The following is a 17819-nucleotide window of genomic DNA, read 5'->3' as shown; positions in this document are numbered from 1 at the left end:
TTCAAAAGTTATATAATAATTTTAAATGGAATATAACATTATTTTTGGTGATTCATTCTCAGTTTTTTACTTATTTGCAGTACAGAGTGCTGAAAGTCACCACCTGAGTTCATCAGTAGATTTGTCATGTTACCCTGTCTGCAGTGATTGGAACTGCAGCTCCAATCGAGTCACATTGGGGTTGTGTACCTGTCATTTTATATATACTGTATATTGTAGTTAAAGTTAAAATAGTTTCAGGTGGGAGTGAATGTGGTTGCGACAGCCGGGCATCTGTCTCTGATTTGATTAGACCAGACAAGACACATCTTCAATCTGTGAGAGGGAGAAAAAAGGCAACTTTGTCCTCAGTTAAGCAACAAAATAAATATTCAGCACCATATAACTTGTCTTTTTCCTTAGAAAATTTAACATAAATTGCACAAATTGTAAAAGTTGTATGCTTAGTAATTCCCAAAACAGATGTCTGCCCGACCAATATATATATACACTCAGGAGCAGCTACAGATTTCTGCATGATCCTGCAGGACATTTTTGTGTGTGTACGTATTGTTTAACTACATATCGTTGCAAAAACACTTAGAAAATTTTATTTTGTTGTTGTTGTTAATAAAATCACACTTTAGTAGCTTCAAATACAAAGTTGACCTGGAAAACAGCTGCTTTGATTAACCCGAACACCACACTGAAGACCCCTCTCACAGCCCACGCAGAACGGAAGTGGCCCGTGGGCCGCTAGTTGGTGATCAGGGATGTATAGGATTTTGGTCAATGCAAATTATTTTAATTAGGATAATTTTCTACAGCGCCACATCACAGTTGAAAACAGAAACGTTTCAGCAACCTCCATCGAAACTAATTTAATTACACCATTTGTCAGTGAGATTTTTGACTTTATTATTATGGTTTCATTTGACTGAAGAATGAAGTATTTCACGTTGCTGCTGACAACGTGGGTTCACAGTGCAGGCCTCTTGTGGCTCAAATCAGCTGTGAAAAGATGAAGAGGAGGCGGGAACAAAAGACAGGAGCCAAAAACCGACCAATGAGAAAACGCCCTGTTGGCCCTACAGACGTCCCGTCACGCTCGCGGACGGAGCGCTACGTCAGCAGTGAGAGAAACATGGCGGTGTCCATAGTTGCACGGCTCCCGGCGGTGAACCTTCAATCGTTGGCGTTAACTTTCCTCACGGCGGTGATAGTTCACCGCAGCGTCGCCGACGTCTCTGTAGGTTCCCCGCCGGCCACGGAGGGGCCTCCTCACCGCCGCTTTGAGTACAAATACAGCTTCAAAGGACCGCACCTGTCTCAGTCCGACGGCAGTATCCCGTTTTGGATCCACAGTGGAAGTAAGTTTGGATCCAGCTGTCAGCATCACAGAACCGCTGCTCCATAAGAACAAGCGTTTTAATCTGAATGTGGTTCGAGGGAAACCGAGGGATGGTCGTGTCTGTTTCCTCTCTCGATGTTTGAAACTATGTGTTTCATTCAGAGCTCCAGTAGAAACTGCACCGGTTGTAGCACCTTTAGCTTCAAGTTCTTACTGAGCCTAAAGTAAGGAATGGTCCCGTATATGAGTTTAAATACACTAATCATTTAATTAACTATGAGGAAAGTGACTAGACATCAAGTTTGTTGATAAATGAAACATGTGAGAGCGATTTTGTCAATGGTGCTGAAGAATGGAAACATGTTGAACAGAAATATTCTTCAGTTAGCTAAAGCTACTATGTTTTAAGAGAAAATGCATTGAATGACTGCTGAAATGTGCAAGTTGTTATAGCTAAAAGAAGCAAAACCCTAGCTAAACTCTAAAAGGGCTATTTAAAAGTTTTTAAAAAAAATAGCAAAATGTTAGCTAAAAGCAAGAATTTTTTAGCTTAATGTAAAATTAGTCAAATGGTAGCTAAAAGCTACAAGAATAACAGGCAGGGAAGCTAAAATGATCAAGAACATAAAATAAAAGCTAAAAATAAAAAAGGAAAATGCTAGAATATAGCCAGAAGTAGCAAATGCAAGCTAAAAGCAGCCAAAGATGAGCTAAAAATTAAAGTAATGAATGGCTAATAAAAAAACTAGTAAAAAGCAATCTAAAATGATCAAAGCACTAGCTTAAGTTAAAAACTAAAAGGAGCACAACACTAGCTTTAAGGTAGATCTGGTAATTAGCTGAGAGCCAGAAGTAGCAAATGCAAGCTAAAAGTAGCCAAAGATAAAAGTAAAATTAATGAATTGGTAGTAGAAAGCTAAAACTAAGAAAAGGGGAAGCTAAAATATTCTTAGATTCTTAAGATAAAGGCTAAAAGGAGTGCAACACTAGATTCAAGCAAAAAAAAAAAAGCAATATGATAGAAGCAGCAAAACTGACTGATTCCTTTTTTTCCATTACTCTTACTCTAAGTTGAAACTCTCTCGTTACTAAATACAAATATCTAGACATCACTGTGTTCTTTCAGAAAATACCCTTACTTTGAGTCCTTTAATCACATTTAGCTGCTAACACATGTCTTCAGGGCCAAATCTAATTTTCCCTTTGAAGCAATCAAGGTAACTTCTGTAACTAATAACCGAGAGGAAGTTGATGTAAGATTGATAAATGACAAGCACGTTTTCTATACAAGACATGCAGCCAGTTCCTCAAGTCACCATCTAATGCTTACAGTTATCTTTGCAAACTTTGGTTAGTGTGTAAAATAATCAAATCTGCCTTAAACATGTTTACAAAGCACTGTGATATATTTAAAGAGCTTATTTAAACAGTTTGTCAAAGGATCAAGTTACCATGACCATCTGAGCCATTTGTAAATATGTGAAGACAAATATTGTTTTAACCAGGTACTAAACTGTGAAGGAGCGAGAATAAAGAGGAAAAAAGTGAGAAGAGAGAATTACACCTCAGTTATACTGAGATAAATATTTCTTGTTCTATTTATTTTTCCTTTAATAGGAAATAACAAATGAAGTCAAACTAAATATTTATTTAACAACCCTTTAAAGTATTTGTACACTTGAAATAATATATAGTACAACATTCTTGGTTAAAAAAATGAAATTGTGAGCAACAGTGAGCTTGTTGTAGCAGCTGCTGCAGCCATTTGACTATTTTGAAAGTGTCCAAAATCAGTTGGAGAATGGTCCGTCTCACACTCAACACTTACTGTCTTTATTCCAGATGCCATTCCCAGTGCAGACCAGGTGCGCATTACACCATCGCTCAGGAGTCAAAGGGGGTCCGTCTGGACAAAAAACAGAGTCAACTTTGAAAACTGGGAGGCCGAGGTGACCTTCAGAGTAACTGGAAGAGGCAGGATGGGTGCAGACGGTCTGGTAAGGACAACTAAACTCTCACTGAAGCAGCGAGAGCTGTGTCCTCATGACAAACCTGATTTGTTTTAGGCTTGGATGGTGGTGTAAGGGTTTGAACTGTTGCTTAACAACAGCTCTGTTGGCTGAGGCATTTGTGTGTGTGATTTGTGCAAAATCAGTGTGTTAAGGCTCTACTGCAGTGCACATTCTGATGATGTAGTTTGATTCAAGGGGTTTTGTCATAAGGAAGTATTAAATGTTCAGTGAGTGTCCCACTATGTTACCTTTTAAAGTAAGAAAATGGTACAAGCTTCAGGTTTTGCTCACAAACTCCCCATTTTTTTGGATTTCAAGCCTAAACCATGTAGATTTGCTTTGGAACATTAATTAATCACCAAAACTAATTTCTGAAAGCTTATAAGTCTAAAGTTTTTGTCACGTGTATTCAAAAGTGCAAACTTCAGTCTTGCAAGGCTCCAAATTTGCATAAATTTCAAGTTTCTACAAATGACTTGCATCCAATATGTTTGTTTTTGCATATTTATTTTTAAAGTCTGACAGCGCTTCGGTGCACTGAACATCTTCGGTTGCGCTATGAGCATTCAACTGCTGCTGGTTTCAGAAGATGCGTCTTGCTCACAGATGTTTACGAATCAGTTTAAGTTGCTGCAAAGCAAGACTGAACATTAAAGTAACTCCTGTCATCATCATTCTGTTGTTCCCCTGTCACATAAATGAACTGAAATATCTAATATCTAAATATATAAATATCTAACTATGAGTTGTTTTGATTTAAAAAAAAAAACTTTTCTCACTTCAACAATTTAGTGTACTTTTCTGTGTTACATTGACTGACTGGAAAAACAGATCTTTGAGCGTCGGTGCATGTGAGGCTGAGCATCTGCTGAGCATCTCTAGACATCAAACCTTTGTGTTCTACTTGTAGTTATTTCTCATTGTGTAATACTGAGGGGTTTGGAATTCAAGTTTTCCATTTCAGTATTGTCACAACCACCTACCTTTTTTAATTACAAAAACAGAAGACATCAGGACAATGTTACAATAAAGACAAATTCAATAAATACAAACCTCAAAAGTATTAGCATGAGTAGGAACATTATCAACCAGTGCAATAAGGCAGTTCTATATCTTACTGAGTTTAATTTCTATGTATAATTTAAAAAAATCTAATAAAATCAATGAAATGAATAATATTCATATTAATATTACTGATAATTTCAATCAAATCAACTATTTGTTCTATTTCCTCCTCCAACAGGCAGTGTGGTTCACCACTGAGCAAGGCCTGGACGGTCCAGTTTACGGTGCTGCTGATAAGTGGAATGGAGTTGGAATCTTTTTTGACTCATTTGACAACGATGCGAAGGTTTGTTAGAGTTTTAATATGTCTTTATTTGTGGGGTTTTTGTGTTAATAGCAGCAATATGTTTTACATTTTGACTGCTAAGAGAGGACCTTCATTGTCACAAAAACATTTTTTGTTGTCTAGCTGATGTGATTATCATATTATTGTGTTAAATGTGAAATAGAACTGCTTTTAAAGAAAATATTTGTCACTCTTAACAGTTTATTTGCAGACAGGTATTTGATCTTTTCAACAAGATTACCTAAAAGCAAAGTTGTCAGAAAACAACGGGATTAATGTGTTTTTCTTTTTCAGAAAAATAACCCAACTATACTTGTTGTCGGGAACAACGGCCAGCTTGTTTACGACCACCAAAAGTAAGTAAACATTTCTTTTTCTTCCCTCTGATGACATCGTCAACTTAAATTTCAGCAACTTAAAGGAGATTAGGAAATATGATTATATTTGCTTGGAAAGTAAATAATCCTCTCTCCTTACTAATCTCCCCCTGGGCAAGTGAAAGCTTTAAATCACTTTTCCAGTGCCACTCTGGTTTGTCTTGGACTTTATTGTCTTTACATTACCACTGAAGAGGTGTTTACGAAAACATTCCTAATGTTTGCTTATCTTTTACTTTGCTTTGCACTTTAGCCCTCAGCGTGCACCATATTAATGCAGAGCCATGTTGCGTAACACTCCAATTGACTTTAAACTGTTGTTTTCATACAGTGATGGAACCACGCAGGCCCTCGGAACATGTTTACGAGATTTCCGCAACAAGCCTTATCCCATCAGAGCTAAAATAATGTACTACAAAAAAACACTGACGGTGGGTGAAAACATTATACATCTATTGCAGATGTAGGAACAGAAATAAAATATAGTTTTTTTAAGTAACTCAAATACTTTGTTGTAATGAAGACTTTTTATCTTATCTTCATCAGGTTTTGATCAACAACGGTTTCACTCCAGATAAAGAGGACTACGAGTTCTGCACGAAGGTTGAGAACATGATCATTCCTACTGAGGGCTTCTTTGGTATTTCTGCTGCCACAGGAGGTTTAGCAGGTATTACTTTATGACCACCTCTGATTATCATCTCCAAAATGAACTTGAATACGTTTTTTTTTTCTTTTTGGTCTTGTCACCCCAGTTCAGTTTTGTGCTCTCCTTTAGTCCATCCCAAATAACTGGCTTTTAGCAAACATTTTTTTAATCATTTTTGAAATTTTGACAATTTTTTTTTTCTGTTATGCTGCAACTTCAGTGTTATTGTTTTAGTTTGTGACCTTCATTCTTTTTTATTTTTTGCCAAAATCGTCATAATTAAGACATTACAAAGTTGTTACTCTATAATTAAAGTGTTGCACTGAATTGCGAGGCGTTGTCAGTAAACTTGTTTTCTAATTGAGAATTTCTTGCCTCCGTTAGATGACCACGATGTTTTGTCCTTCTTGTTATTCAGACTCACAGAACCAGGCCAACAACTGGTAAATACATTTTTTCCAATACATATTTTCAGTCCTGTGTTTGTGTCTACTGCGTCTTTATTTTTATTTTTTAACTGAATTGCTGAACAACCTTTTAATTGTAAATACTGTTTGTTTTTTCTTTCTTTTTTTTTTCTTGTGTTGGTGATCCTCATTAAAGCCTCCAGTTGAATCTGAGATTCCGAAAGAAGAGAAAGACAAGTACCAGGAGGAATTTCAGAACTTCCAGCAAGAGCTCGATAAAAAGAAAGAGGAGTTTCAGAAGGAGCACCCAAACGTTCAAGGAGAGCCAAGTTAGTTTTTTCTCATATTTTATCCTTCCTAAAACATTGTGTAAAAACATACTTCAAATATGTTTAAAAAGGTAAACCATCCAAACAAAGCCAGTGTCTTATCCTCAGTCTTATCCTCCTTATAGATCAGGGGTGCCCAAACATTTTCCCTGGGAGGGCCAAAATGTAAATGGATCTGAAGGCTGCGGGCCAAATGCAATAATATAATAGATTAAATGCAAATACTTTTTAAGTAAAGTTGTTTTATTTTTCGTGATTAAGATAGCAGTCAATATGGTGGCCCACATTTTTTGTTTGTTATTTTTTTGTTAGCCAATGGACATGCAGAAAATTTGACATATTGTACACTCGAGCACCAAAGGCTCATGGCGCTTTTCATAAATTAAAATTTGTGTATTTGGGGTCTTAGTATGCAAATCTAGATATGTGCTTAAATCTAATCTAAATCTCTCTTGTAGTTACTTGTATGTTTAATTTTAATATAATTCTATGATAAAATAAGTGACATGAGTTAAGACTGTAAGCCCTACAGCTCTTTATATAGTTGGACCAATAGTTGGAATGACTAAGTGGAAATAGTGTTTCTACATTAAACAGGTAAATACAACCTAGTAGCCAGGACAACTGCTGGTGGGCCAAACCAAATGACTTGGCGGGCCAATTTTGGCCCGCGGGCCCCACTTTGGGCTCCTCTGTTATAGATGTTTTCCCACAGTCAAATAATAAAATAAATTGTGCATCTTTAAATTTTTATATTCTGCAAACTGATTTAGAATATATTACATTCACTTCATTTTATTTCATCATAAGGTGCACGTGTGTCGACCTCTACCTTCATCAGCAGCAGGGATTCTGCATCTGATTTTAATAATTATAAAAATTTAAAATATTATGAGAACCTTCATTTATATTTCATAGCTACATATTTCTAGTTTTTGTCTGAGTGTGCTGGCTTTTCAAAATGCGTACAAGCTGGGAGGACTGGTCCACTAAAAATGGTGATTTCTGTTTTTATTTGTATGTTTGTGTGTCTCTCTTCAGTTGAGGATCCGTATGAAAGCGTGAGCGACCGGGAGATCCGTCAGGTGTTTGAAGGCCAAAACCGGATCCACCTGGAAATCAAACAGGTCAACCGGCAGATCGCTATGCTCATGGACGAGCAGCGCAGATACGTTTCTATCGTCGCAGAGGAAATCGCCAAGAAAGGGGGACATGCTGCGTCCGGACAGGTGGGCAAACGAAACAGAGTCACAAAAATGCTTAAAAAATGTAATTTGTGTTTTAGTGTAGCAGATTCTTTGTATGACTGTTTAAAGGCAGCATTGTTCTTTTACTGACCAGTAGGACGTGTTTCTCTCTCAGATGGATTCTGCCACTCAGCAGCTGGGCTCCATCGTAGCGACGCAGCAGGAGGTTCTCAGAAACCTGAATGAGATGAGGTGAGCAGCACCAGGGCTCTGCGCACGTTTGCTTGGTCTTAAAGGATAGTTGTTGTTTTTGCAGCGAACATAAAGAGACAGCCGTTTACACTGGGGAAAACAAGGAAAATCCTGCCGGATAAATCTCTTAAATCATATTTAATCTCAGGATGTCATGGCTGTAACAACGCAGGTGCATGGTAATCCAGCTGCTGTGACAGCTTCATTTACAGTCAGTCCGCTGCCTTGTGACTCACTGCTGCGCTCGTAAGCAGATGGAAACAGTCAGAAATGCACACTGCCTCACTTCCTGTCAATACTCTGCTTTGCATTAACCAGAATACATTTCAGCCTGGCTTATACTTCAGACATAGCTTAAAAAAAGAACACACTGCACCAATCTGATCCCTTTTTTCTGCATGTTGTAAGTTTTTTGTCTGTATTTGGCAGTTATTCTTATTGGATTTTATTGCTTGCTTTTATTTTGCTGGGACCTGACTGCATGTTTCCTTCTATCATGTGCAAACATGAATCTGTTTTTACCACCTGACATGTTGCCTTTGTGTCGCGCATAGTTTCTGTTTCCGTAATGCTTTAACATACTGGACCTTTTTTTCCCTCCAGTTCTTGGCAAATTTGCTCATCTTCCTCGTTTTGTCAAGATCCTCATCATCTTCCTTTACAGCTTGAGTTCACTAAGATCACTCCTCCGAAAAATGTCATTATTGTCCCAGAAGGTTCACACCAAAGTGAAAGTATTAGTTTTTTTTTTTTTTTTTTGGTCTGCTTGGTTTAGTCTCTCGATAACACATTGATTTAATTTGCCTCCCACATCCCAGGACCTGCAGTGTGCGCACACATACGTTACAATGATGATGCTCAAATGATGCGTTATGCAACTCTACCATAGGGTTGGGCATAATTGTATCGTGTGCAATTAATCGTCAGAAAAACATTAATCGATTATTCTTTGGCTCTTGACGATTAATGCAATCAATGCCACCAGGCAGAGTCCGCTCGCTGCTCCTCTCCGCTTCCAAATATGACGAACATTAAAAAAAAGTTCTGTAATTTATTTATCTATCAACACAATTCAAAATTTGATGTATAGCCTGAAGTCTTTAATTTTGACACAATTTGGAACAGATTTTTATGAAGAGCAATCCTTCCCACTAAACTGGTCATGTGACTAGGACATAAGAGTGTCCAGGGACTCCAGGGGATTAATCGTCAAATTAATCGTTATCGGCTAAATACCACAATTAATCGTGATTAATTTTTTTGCCAATATTGCCCAACCCTACTCTACCAATAACTTTTCATGATCTGGGAACATACATTGCCTCATAATGTAGTCTTCACGTTGTGTTGTGGCTCTCACAAAATAAAAGAAATGTCTGTTGATTTCTGGTGTCTGTTAACGCGTGTGCCCTGACACCAGAAATTTTATTATTATTTTTTTTTATCATGAAGCCAAACAGACAAAAATAAAAGTGAAATTTGACAGTGTCTAATGTTATTGATGTGACGAACTACAATTACTCTAGAATAGTTGGACTAATTTTCAACCTTAAGTCTTTTTTTATCATAAAGTAAAAATCTTTTTTTCTGCTCTTAAATTGAGAAAATACACCAATATATCATTCAAAGGCAAATCTGCTTGTGAAGTTTTATAGCAAACTCTAAAATGACTGATTTTACTTGCAGTAAATAAAACTCCCTGAAGTTACGCAGTAATCCTAACTGTCCGGAGCTTGTGTGTTGATGCTTGTGCTTTTGTGTCATTTGACTTGGGATTTATTTGCAGTCGTCCTGCATCAGATTAAGAAGAAAAACGTTTTTATCCCACTATCAGATTAGTGTGTGGATTTTTCTCAGTCACACCAAATAAATATTAAGATATCTCTTAACTAGTTTTGTGGCTTATTCACTAATGATCATGATTTTAACATTGGTTTATATAATTAATCAAACCTTAAATAGCTGTTTTTTTACATCTTTAAAGTGTTGCTAAAATTTAATTTGTTCCCCAATATTTCATTAAGTCCTCTGATTTAAATCCTAATTTAATTTTTCAGTAACTTATTTAAACTAGAGTTGCTGTTTAATTGTCTGTTTTATCACACCATCTGCATAAAAAGATTAATCAAAATCCCAAGATTGTATTTTATGTAACATTAATCTCTTGGTCTTGTGTCATAAAAGATTCAAGCTGTTGATATGCCCTCAATCCAAGAACGTCTATTCTTAAATTATGATTTTCTTTATCATACTGCTGACACACAAATCATGCAGTACTTATCATATGTGGTCATGCACCCTGACCCCTGTAAGTGAATGATGTCCCATAGTGAGTAGGTAAAATGTGTATAAGCTGAGAGGCAATTTTAAGATAGGTTGGTGCTCAGAAGTAAGCTGATTGGCACTGTAAATAAGTTCAGACACTGGCAAAAGGCTGCAGCTTGCCCCTCTAATGTGCTAATGTGAGCGACTGATCTGTCTTACTGGGTAGATTAAGTTCTCGGTTTATCCCGACCCGTCATTTAAACAGAGTTTAGGACTTCATCTCGGGCTCTCTGCTCACACAAAGGAGGCTTTCTGTCCAAAAATGGGTCACTTGTAGAAGATGAAGATTACATGTAGGGTTTAATAAATGCTCTCTTACTTTCTTAAGGGTGTTTTTTTTTTTTTTTTTTTGTCTGTCCCCTATTCACTGTAAAACAAATTAGATTTTGTTTACATGTCAGCCTTGTCTCAGACCTGGGCCATGTGGCCGAGCAAGAAAAGGCCACTTCTTAGCACCGTTTTGTCCTTATCAGATTAGTGCCCTTTAAATACATCTGTCATACACAAGCAAAACATGGGCTCCGTCCAATTGATTTCTTGTCACAATCCTCCCCGGGGCCTTCCTACTTACGCTGCTGGAAATTCTTTTCATTTGTCCACTCACCTTTTTTCTCCCCCTTTATAATCGCCTTAGATGTGTTTAAGATGATAAAGGGAACTTATTGCTTCCTCCGTGTAAGAAATCAACTTTAAGAAAGTATAATTTGCGGAGAAATGTGATCCAAGCTTAGATGTCTCGATTCTCCTCTGAGACTGCTGGACTTAGAACCTTTTTATTTGCTAACTAGATTTACTCATTTTAAATTTAATCTGTGAGCTTCTGCAGAATTTGAGTTTTTATTTTAGGTGACCATAATGATTTTTAGGAATTTTAATAGTGACACAGCCATACAACAGTTACATTAGCTGGTACTCAACGTGCGTGTTGCAACTCAAGGATTAAGAAATTAGGATTTTAAGTTCATGTAGGTGCCAAATGTCCAAGTGAAAACCAGGAGGTTTTACCAGCAGAACTTACTGAGCAGTATTAACACTTACCTAACTTTCTAGAGTTTAAAATCAGAAGTCAGTGGTAGACAGGGCAGAGCAGCTCCCCCACTGGGTTAAATGTTTATGAGAGTGGCACTACAGGCTGACTACTCTTCTCTGCATCCTCTGTGGACTACCATGACTAAGAAAGCCCGAAAACATGACCAAAGAGTTTGCATTTTCTCTCTGTGCCACGTAGTTTTCTCCAGGTACTCTGGTTTCCTGCCACAGACAAGAAACATGAATGTTAGACTGACTGGTAACTCTAAATTGTCCCTAAGTGTGAGTGAGATAACAAATAGTTTGTCTCTCTGTCTTTGTGATGGACTTGCTACCTGTCCAGGGTGTACCCCGTCCCTCCTACAGTGACTAGATATGAGCACCAGTGACCCCCTGTGTGAAAGGGAGAAGCGGTTATAGATGATAGATGAAAGGAAGGAAGGAAGGAAGGAAATGCTGAGAACACTGTAGGCCACAGTTGGTTTAGCAAACTGTGTATTTTTATTAGAGCTTTGTGTAACGTTAAACAGTCCCAGCAGCAGCAGAAACGGCAACAGTGAAGACTTTAATGATTTATTTTATTGGCATCAGAAGATGTTTAAATCTTACAATACTAATACTCGCACACTCATATGTATACATCTGAAGCTAGATATAAATTTTTAAGCTTCAGCATGTGAACAAGTTAAACCCATTTTTTTTTCCTACAAATATGACAACCTTGGCAAAGTCCAACTCCACTTTTATGGACAGAATTTCTAGGCACAGCCAAGGTGTTGAGGGGATCCTTTTTGGTGACCTTAGGATCACATGTCTGCTTTTTGCGGATGATGTGGTCCTATTGGCTTCATCAGATCGTGATCTCCAGCTCTCACTGGAGCAGTTAACAGCATTGTGTGAAGTGGCCGGGATGAGGATCAGTGCCTCCAAATCCCAGACCGTGGTCTTGAGCCAGAAAACGGTAGGGTACCTTCTACTGGTCGGGGAGGAGGTCCTGCCCCAAGTGGAGGAGTTTAAGTATCTCGGGGTCTTGTTCACGAATGAGGGAAGAATGGAGCGGGAGATCGACAGGCAGATTGGTGCTGCGTCTGCAGTGATGCGGGTGTTGTACCGGTCTGTCGTAGTGAATCGAGAGCTGATCCAGAAGGTGAAGCTCTTGATGATTAATAATTTTGACATAGTCAATCTATACAAGCCAGTTAAGAACCATAATAGCTGAGTAATCCTGAGAATATTTTCTGTAGCCTCAAAACATTTATTTAGCACATTTGATTCACGCTTCACAACTCTTCAGAAATGCAAATCACTTCTACTTGCTGTAATTTTTGACAATTTTATAACATTTCAATTAAATTATTTGTCAGCATAATACAAATGAAAGAAACAAATCCTATTCCCATTTTATATTTTCATTTGTTTTTAGTGTTTAATGTCTGAGTAAAACAAACCGTCTCTGTGATAATTTAAGGCCATTTCAATTCAATTCAAAATTACTATTTTTGTCTCACTCTGATTTAACGTGGAAGCACTAAATACATAGTGTTGATGCTCAGAGTTTATGTAAAGGAAAATTAATATGTTTTTCGTTCTGTTTTGTTAAATCCGCATTTTCATTTAGTCTTTAGTATCATAACTTTCCCCTTTATAAAAATGAGATAATCCAGATAGTTTCTGCTCGCTTTCTTAACCCACTGCACTTGTAATCTGTTGTAAGAACATATTTATAAGGGATTAATTTAGCAATCATGACCTCTTTTATCAGATGGTAATTTCTGGTGTTTGAACTTGGCGATAACGTAGCCTACAGTGAATAGGGATTAAAGGATTAATTTTGGACAGTTTTTATTACTGGTATTAAACAATGGCACACAGCATATTTACCATCCACTAACATGGCTTTACTTAATGATTTTTTTCAGTCCCTTGGGAAGCCTTCAGACACAATAATGTTACAAGGCAGCAGGTTTTATTAGGCCCGTCTGTCTCCACAGGAACACCTTCTACGAGTCCCTGAAACAGATCAGCGTTGCCCAGCAGCAGCAGCAGAACCAGGGGAATGCAGTCGGGATGGGCACGTATGAGACCATTCAGCACTTCAACGACATCAAGGAGCATCTGCACATGGTGAAGAGAGACGTGGATCACCTGGTTCAGCGCAGCAGTCAGGTATTTATTACAGTTTGGATTGGAGGTTGGAGCAGTTCTTAATATATTTCAGGAAAGTGAAAGGTTGTTGGTTTGACCTCTTGCTTTCCTTGTTCAGATATCATCTTGTATACTGACAGATATTACCCTTGAACTGCAGTAGAGCTCTATTTATGGTTGTGTCCAAATTCAGCAGCCGCATCCTTCAAAGGACCCGACCTGTTCCCAGTCTTTGAGCCGGGTCCTTTGTTGACTTTGAAGCTCGGAATAAAGTGGATATAAATTTGGAAGGTCTCCCCTCCTAATCCTGGCATATGTCCAGCCTACTAGCAACCGTGACGGCCCTAAACAGAAGCAATGAAAATCCAAAATAGATTGAAATTAATAAAGTATTAATACATAATTATTATTCTAAATAAACAAAATTTGGTTGGAGGCAAAACAGGAACTAAGAGACCCACCAAAGGAACTCGTTTATGATAATTTCTTAATATTATAAAAAAAAATTCTACGCAAATGACAAAAAGGCTAACAACACAATCGCTTTAAAGGTATCCCCGATTAGTTGTAACATTAGACTTTATTTGATAAACATATATTTTAACTGTAAAATAAAGACTGTAAAAATACTGTAGGTTATTTAGTTTAGTACATTATTAAAATATATATTTTAACATGGATGGAGCCATTTTATTTACACACAAAGCATTCTGGGTAAATGATGACGTGGATAGGTCCTCGGTGTGAGCGAGCTATATCCACCCTGAAGGTTAATCTTGGACAATATCTGATGATTGACTCTTTTAAATGAAACCAGAGAGCGTTGACAGAGAGGAGAAGGTAGAAATGACTCAGCCTGTTACTGAAAATATGGATGGAGGACAACAGAGCTGCTTCATGGAAGAAGAACCTCAGCTTAGCCTGTTAGCCTTTGCGCTAGGGCCGAAGCTATATTGCCTTATATGTATTAGCTCAGTGCTAGCGCAACAAACAAGCTAAACTGAGGTCCTCCATCCATATTTTCAGTTACAGGCTGAGTCATTTCTACCTTCTCCTCTCTGTCAACGCTCTCTGGTTTCATTTAAAAGAGACAATCATCAGATATTGTCTAAGATTAACCTTCAGGGTGGATATAGCTCGCTAGCAGCCTCGCACCGAGGACCTATCTACGTCATCATTTACCCAGAATGCTTTGTGTGTAAATAAAATGGCTCTGTTCGTGTTAAAAATGATAAAAACTAAACAGCATACAGTATTTTTACAGTCTTTATTTTACAGTTAAAATATATGTTTGTTAAATAAAGTCTAATGTTACAACTAATCGGGGATCCCTTTAAAATTTACATTTTAATACTGCCAGATTTTTCTTTAAAACAGTCCTCCTATCTCTTGCTTCGTCCACCATTATAAGCAAAAAGAAACCTCCGTTCGGCCTGCTATGCATTCTGGGACATAGCGGGCTGAGAGATTCCCTGGACCCATCCTTCAAATCGAGGCAAAAGGACGACACATTCGTGGACCGCAATTGGAAGAGTCTTCAAATTTGGACAGCCTTCACAGCGGAGCAGTGACACAAGTGGCCAAAAAATTTGGTCTTTGAAAGATGCAGCCCCTGATTTTGGACATATTGTGAATTTTTTTGTCGTCTGTTAAAAGATGCAGTCAGTATAACAAACAATTCTGGTACTTTTTGTTGTTTTCCATCTACAGAACCCTGGTGATAAGGTGGTGAAATGCCCTGAGCTGCCTCCCACGCCATCCTGCTTATCCACCGTTCATTTCGTGATCATCGTTGTCATCCAGTCTGTCTTGTTCTTCTGCTACATAATGTACAAGTAAGAATGTTCATTTTCTTTATTTAGTTAAGAAGTGTGTGTCGGCTAAAAGAACTATTTTAATTGTTTCTTCTTTTTGCAGAAGTCAACAGGAAGCAGCAGCAAAGAAGTTCTTTTGATGACCAGGGATTATACGTCAAGAAAATGTCAGTTTTTCATCCTTTTTTTTTTTCAGTTCAATTTTTATTTCAGATTGTAAGTTATTGTACATGAAGAAAATGGTTTTGTTGATTTAAGAGTTTGTTTTAATTGTCAGGAGACTTTTTATAATTTGATCAGTAAATTGTGTGTGAATGCTAGTGTGAGACGCGCTGTTTCAGCAAAAATATGTTCCATGTTCCTTTCAGTATTTCTGCCTGGTCAGAACTTCAAATTTTGTTTTTCAGAAACTGAAAACCTGCCTTAGTCCGTACAGCATCGAAAAAATAATTTGTTTTAAAAAATGTGCAATGAGGGTATTTTTGTAAGAAATAAGAAAACATTTTCAGTGACCTCCACCGTCGAGTATCTGCTTGGGTTCATCTCTTGAGTCCAACATGTCCTCTGGCTGAACAAAATACAGAAACTGTTGACACAAGTGACTCTGTCTTGTCTTTCTTACCATTGTATCGTCTCCTAATTGGTTTTTTTTTTTTTTTTATGTGGACATTACACATTTTAGTCCTTATGTCTTAAAATATTAATGGCTCCATTGCATCAAAAGAAGCCAGCTAGTCTGGAACGGGTTTGTTTGCTCTCTCATTTCAAATGGAGGTGTTAGCCATGTCCCACTGGAAGAAGACGGTTTGGGTAGAACCAGGACTTCAGACGGATTCAATTATCCCAAAAGCAGAGCTACAGTCGGGCCCATACAGTTTTCATCTTTTTGGCTGTATGGGTTTCATCCCTGGTGATGTTCTGCCAGGTCTCAACTGCAACTCGTCACTTCCTCCTTGTTCTTGGGACATTTTCCCTTCAGTTCTGTCTTCAACAAGTGACCTGCTCAATAAGATTCAGGTCAGATGATTGACTCGACCTCCTTAAAAACTCTTTCGCAGTATGCTTAGGATCATGGTCCATCTTCACTGCGAAGGGCCGTCCAATGAGTTTTAAAGCATTTGGTTGAATGTGAGCAGACTGAAGCATTTCAGAATTCATCCTGCTGCTGGTGACTTCTCAAAAACAAAAAGCAGGCTCCTCGCCTCGGCGGGTTTTAAAGATGTGATGGAGGAGAGGTGGGGTGAAATGAAACGGAAAGTGTCTCTCACCCTTCAGTCAAACAATAGTGCAGCATGAAGGATGACTTCACGGGGATAAACAGGAAAATAATCCCGCTCCTCTCCCTCCACTGCTTGATCTCAGCAGTATAAGCTGCACATGGGCTGGCCTGTACCTCACTAATATGATTAAGCTGCAGTGCTTTTATGTTGGTTAGAAAAAAAAAACTAGACACCCAAAACAGTTTTTTTTGTTAATGATTATGAAGCAAGTGTCACCTAAAGTTTCTAACATCAAACAGGTCTTTGAAAATCTCCTCAGAAAGGTCTCTGTGGTTTAAAAATAGGGAGAAAACAGGCCATCTGCCTCTTAGTTTAGTGAAGCAGGGAGGATTAAATCCAGATTATGGCTGTGGTAAAACGTGTGTGTGTGTGTGTGTGTGTGTGTGTGTGTGTGTTGTATGCCATCAGTGTGTCCTTGACTTCGTAGACAAGCAGGAGGGTTAGCAAGTGAGCTACCACTGGATTTGAAAGCCAACGCGAAGTCAAAGGAGGCTGATATTGTTTTGTCTTCTCCACGAAAAACTCCCTCGTCGTTTTGAGTCAGGATGGCTTTTTTGATCAAGAGCATGATCGGGAACCCCCTGTCAGGAATGGGGTTTGGGGGTGGAGGCGACAAAGAGGAGGAGGCCACCCCTTCAGATCCGGCCAAAGCTGCAGGGATGACCCGCGAGGAGTATGAGGAGTACCAGAAACAGCTGGTGGAGGAGAAGTAAGTGAGAACATGAGGAGGACATGTAGGCCTGTGGAGGAGCGCATTGGCTGCAGGAGAGTCAAATGTGACCTTGACATCTTGTATTATTAGTGTTATATTTTCCACTCCTCTCAGGTGCATGTTATTCTTTGTATTAAATGCACTTGGTGGTTATTTCATTAATGTGAAATAAACCAGCAGGGATTTTGAGAAATGCACCTCCTGCTGAAGGTCAAAGCAGAGTGAATGATTTCATGGAAATAACAGATAACCATTAAAAAAAATCAAACTTCAAGAAAGCCCCAACTGTTTCTGCACAAAAACGGTATCTTTTGAGGTCCTCAAGTTTTAAATCGAACTTACAAACATGAATAAATGTTTGGATGAGGGTATTAAACGCTCCACACTTTGTTTTAAACTGCATTTAATTGGAGCAACTGTTTCAACTGCTGTATAAAAAGTGAAATATTTACCTTTCTTTCAGACTCAAAAATTAGTTTTAGCCCCTTGTATTTCAAATGAAACCAAATTTAGTTTTAGGCAGTTTCCTAATTCCACAATGATAATTAGGATTTACGTAATTCAAATATTTCTAACCAGAATGATTCAATACATATTCATATGATTCATATATTTACAAG

At 38.0% G+C, this 17819-nt stretch overlaps 2 protein-coding genes across 2 annotated transcripts in view; both read left to right on the top strand.

Annotated features, from left to right (window-relative positions):
- Window positions 1-1027: 1027 nt before the first annotated feature.
- On the top strand, window positions 1028-15805 carry lman1 (lectin, mannose-binding, 1). The gene is made up of 13 exons (XM_014006449.1): window positions 1028-1349; window positions 3173-3327; window positions 4586-4693; window positions 4988-5049; window positions 5402-5501; window positions 5617-5740; window positions 6104-6162; window positions 6323-6455; window positions 7497-7684; window positions 7818-7894; window positions 13240-13414; window positions 15104-15228; window positions 15311-15805. Exons 1-13 carry the CDS (start codon window positions 1046-1048, stop codon window positions 15345-15347), a joined length of 1647 nt encoding a protein of 548 aa, XP_013861903.1. The 5' UTR covers window positions 1028-1045; the 3' UTR covers window positions 15348-15805.
- Window positions 15806-16893: 1088 nt separating this feature from the next.
- The window catches only part of cplx4a (complexin 4a), a 4902-nt gene continuing 3976 nt past the window's right edge, over window positions 16894-17819 (top strand). The window contains exon 1 of the mRNA XM_014006444.1: window positions 16894-17196. Coding sequence (XP_013861898.1) covers window positions 17033-17196 — 164 coding nt within the window. The 5' untranslated portion in view covers window positions 16894-17032. The remainder of the gene's footprint in view (window positions 17197-17819) is intronic.

The sequence above is a fragment of the Austrofundulus limnaeus genome, unplaced genomic scaffold (genome assembly GCF_001266775.1).
Source record: "Austrofundulus limnaeus strain Quisiro unplaced genomic scaffold, Austrofundulus_limnaeus-1.0 Scaffold36, whole genome shotgun sequence".
NCBI lineage: Eukaryota > Metazoa > Chordata > Actinopteri > Cyprinodontiformes > Rivulidae > Austrofundulus > Austrofundulus limnaeus.
Note: the sequence above shows the minus strand (reverse complement) of the source record. Positions and strands in the feature narration are given on the sequence as shown.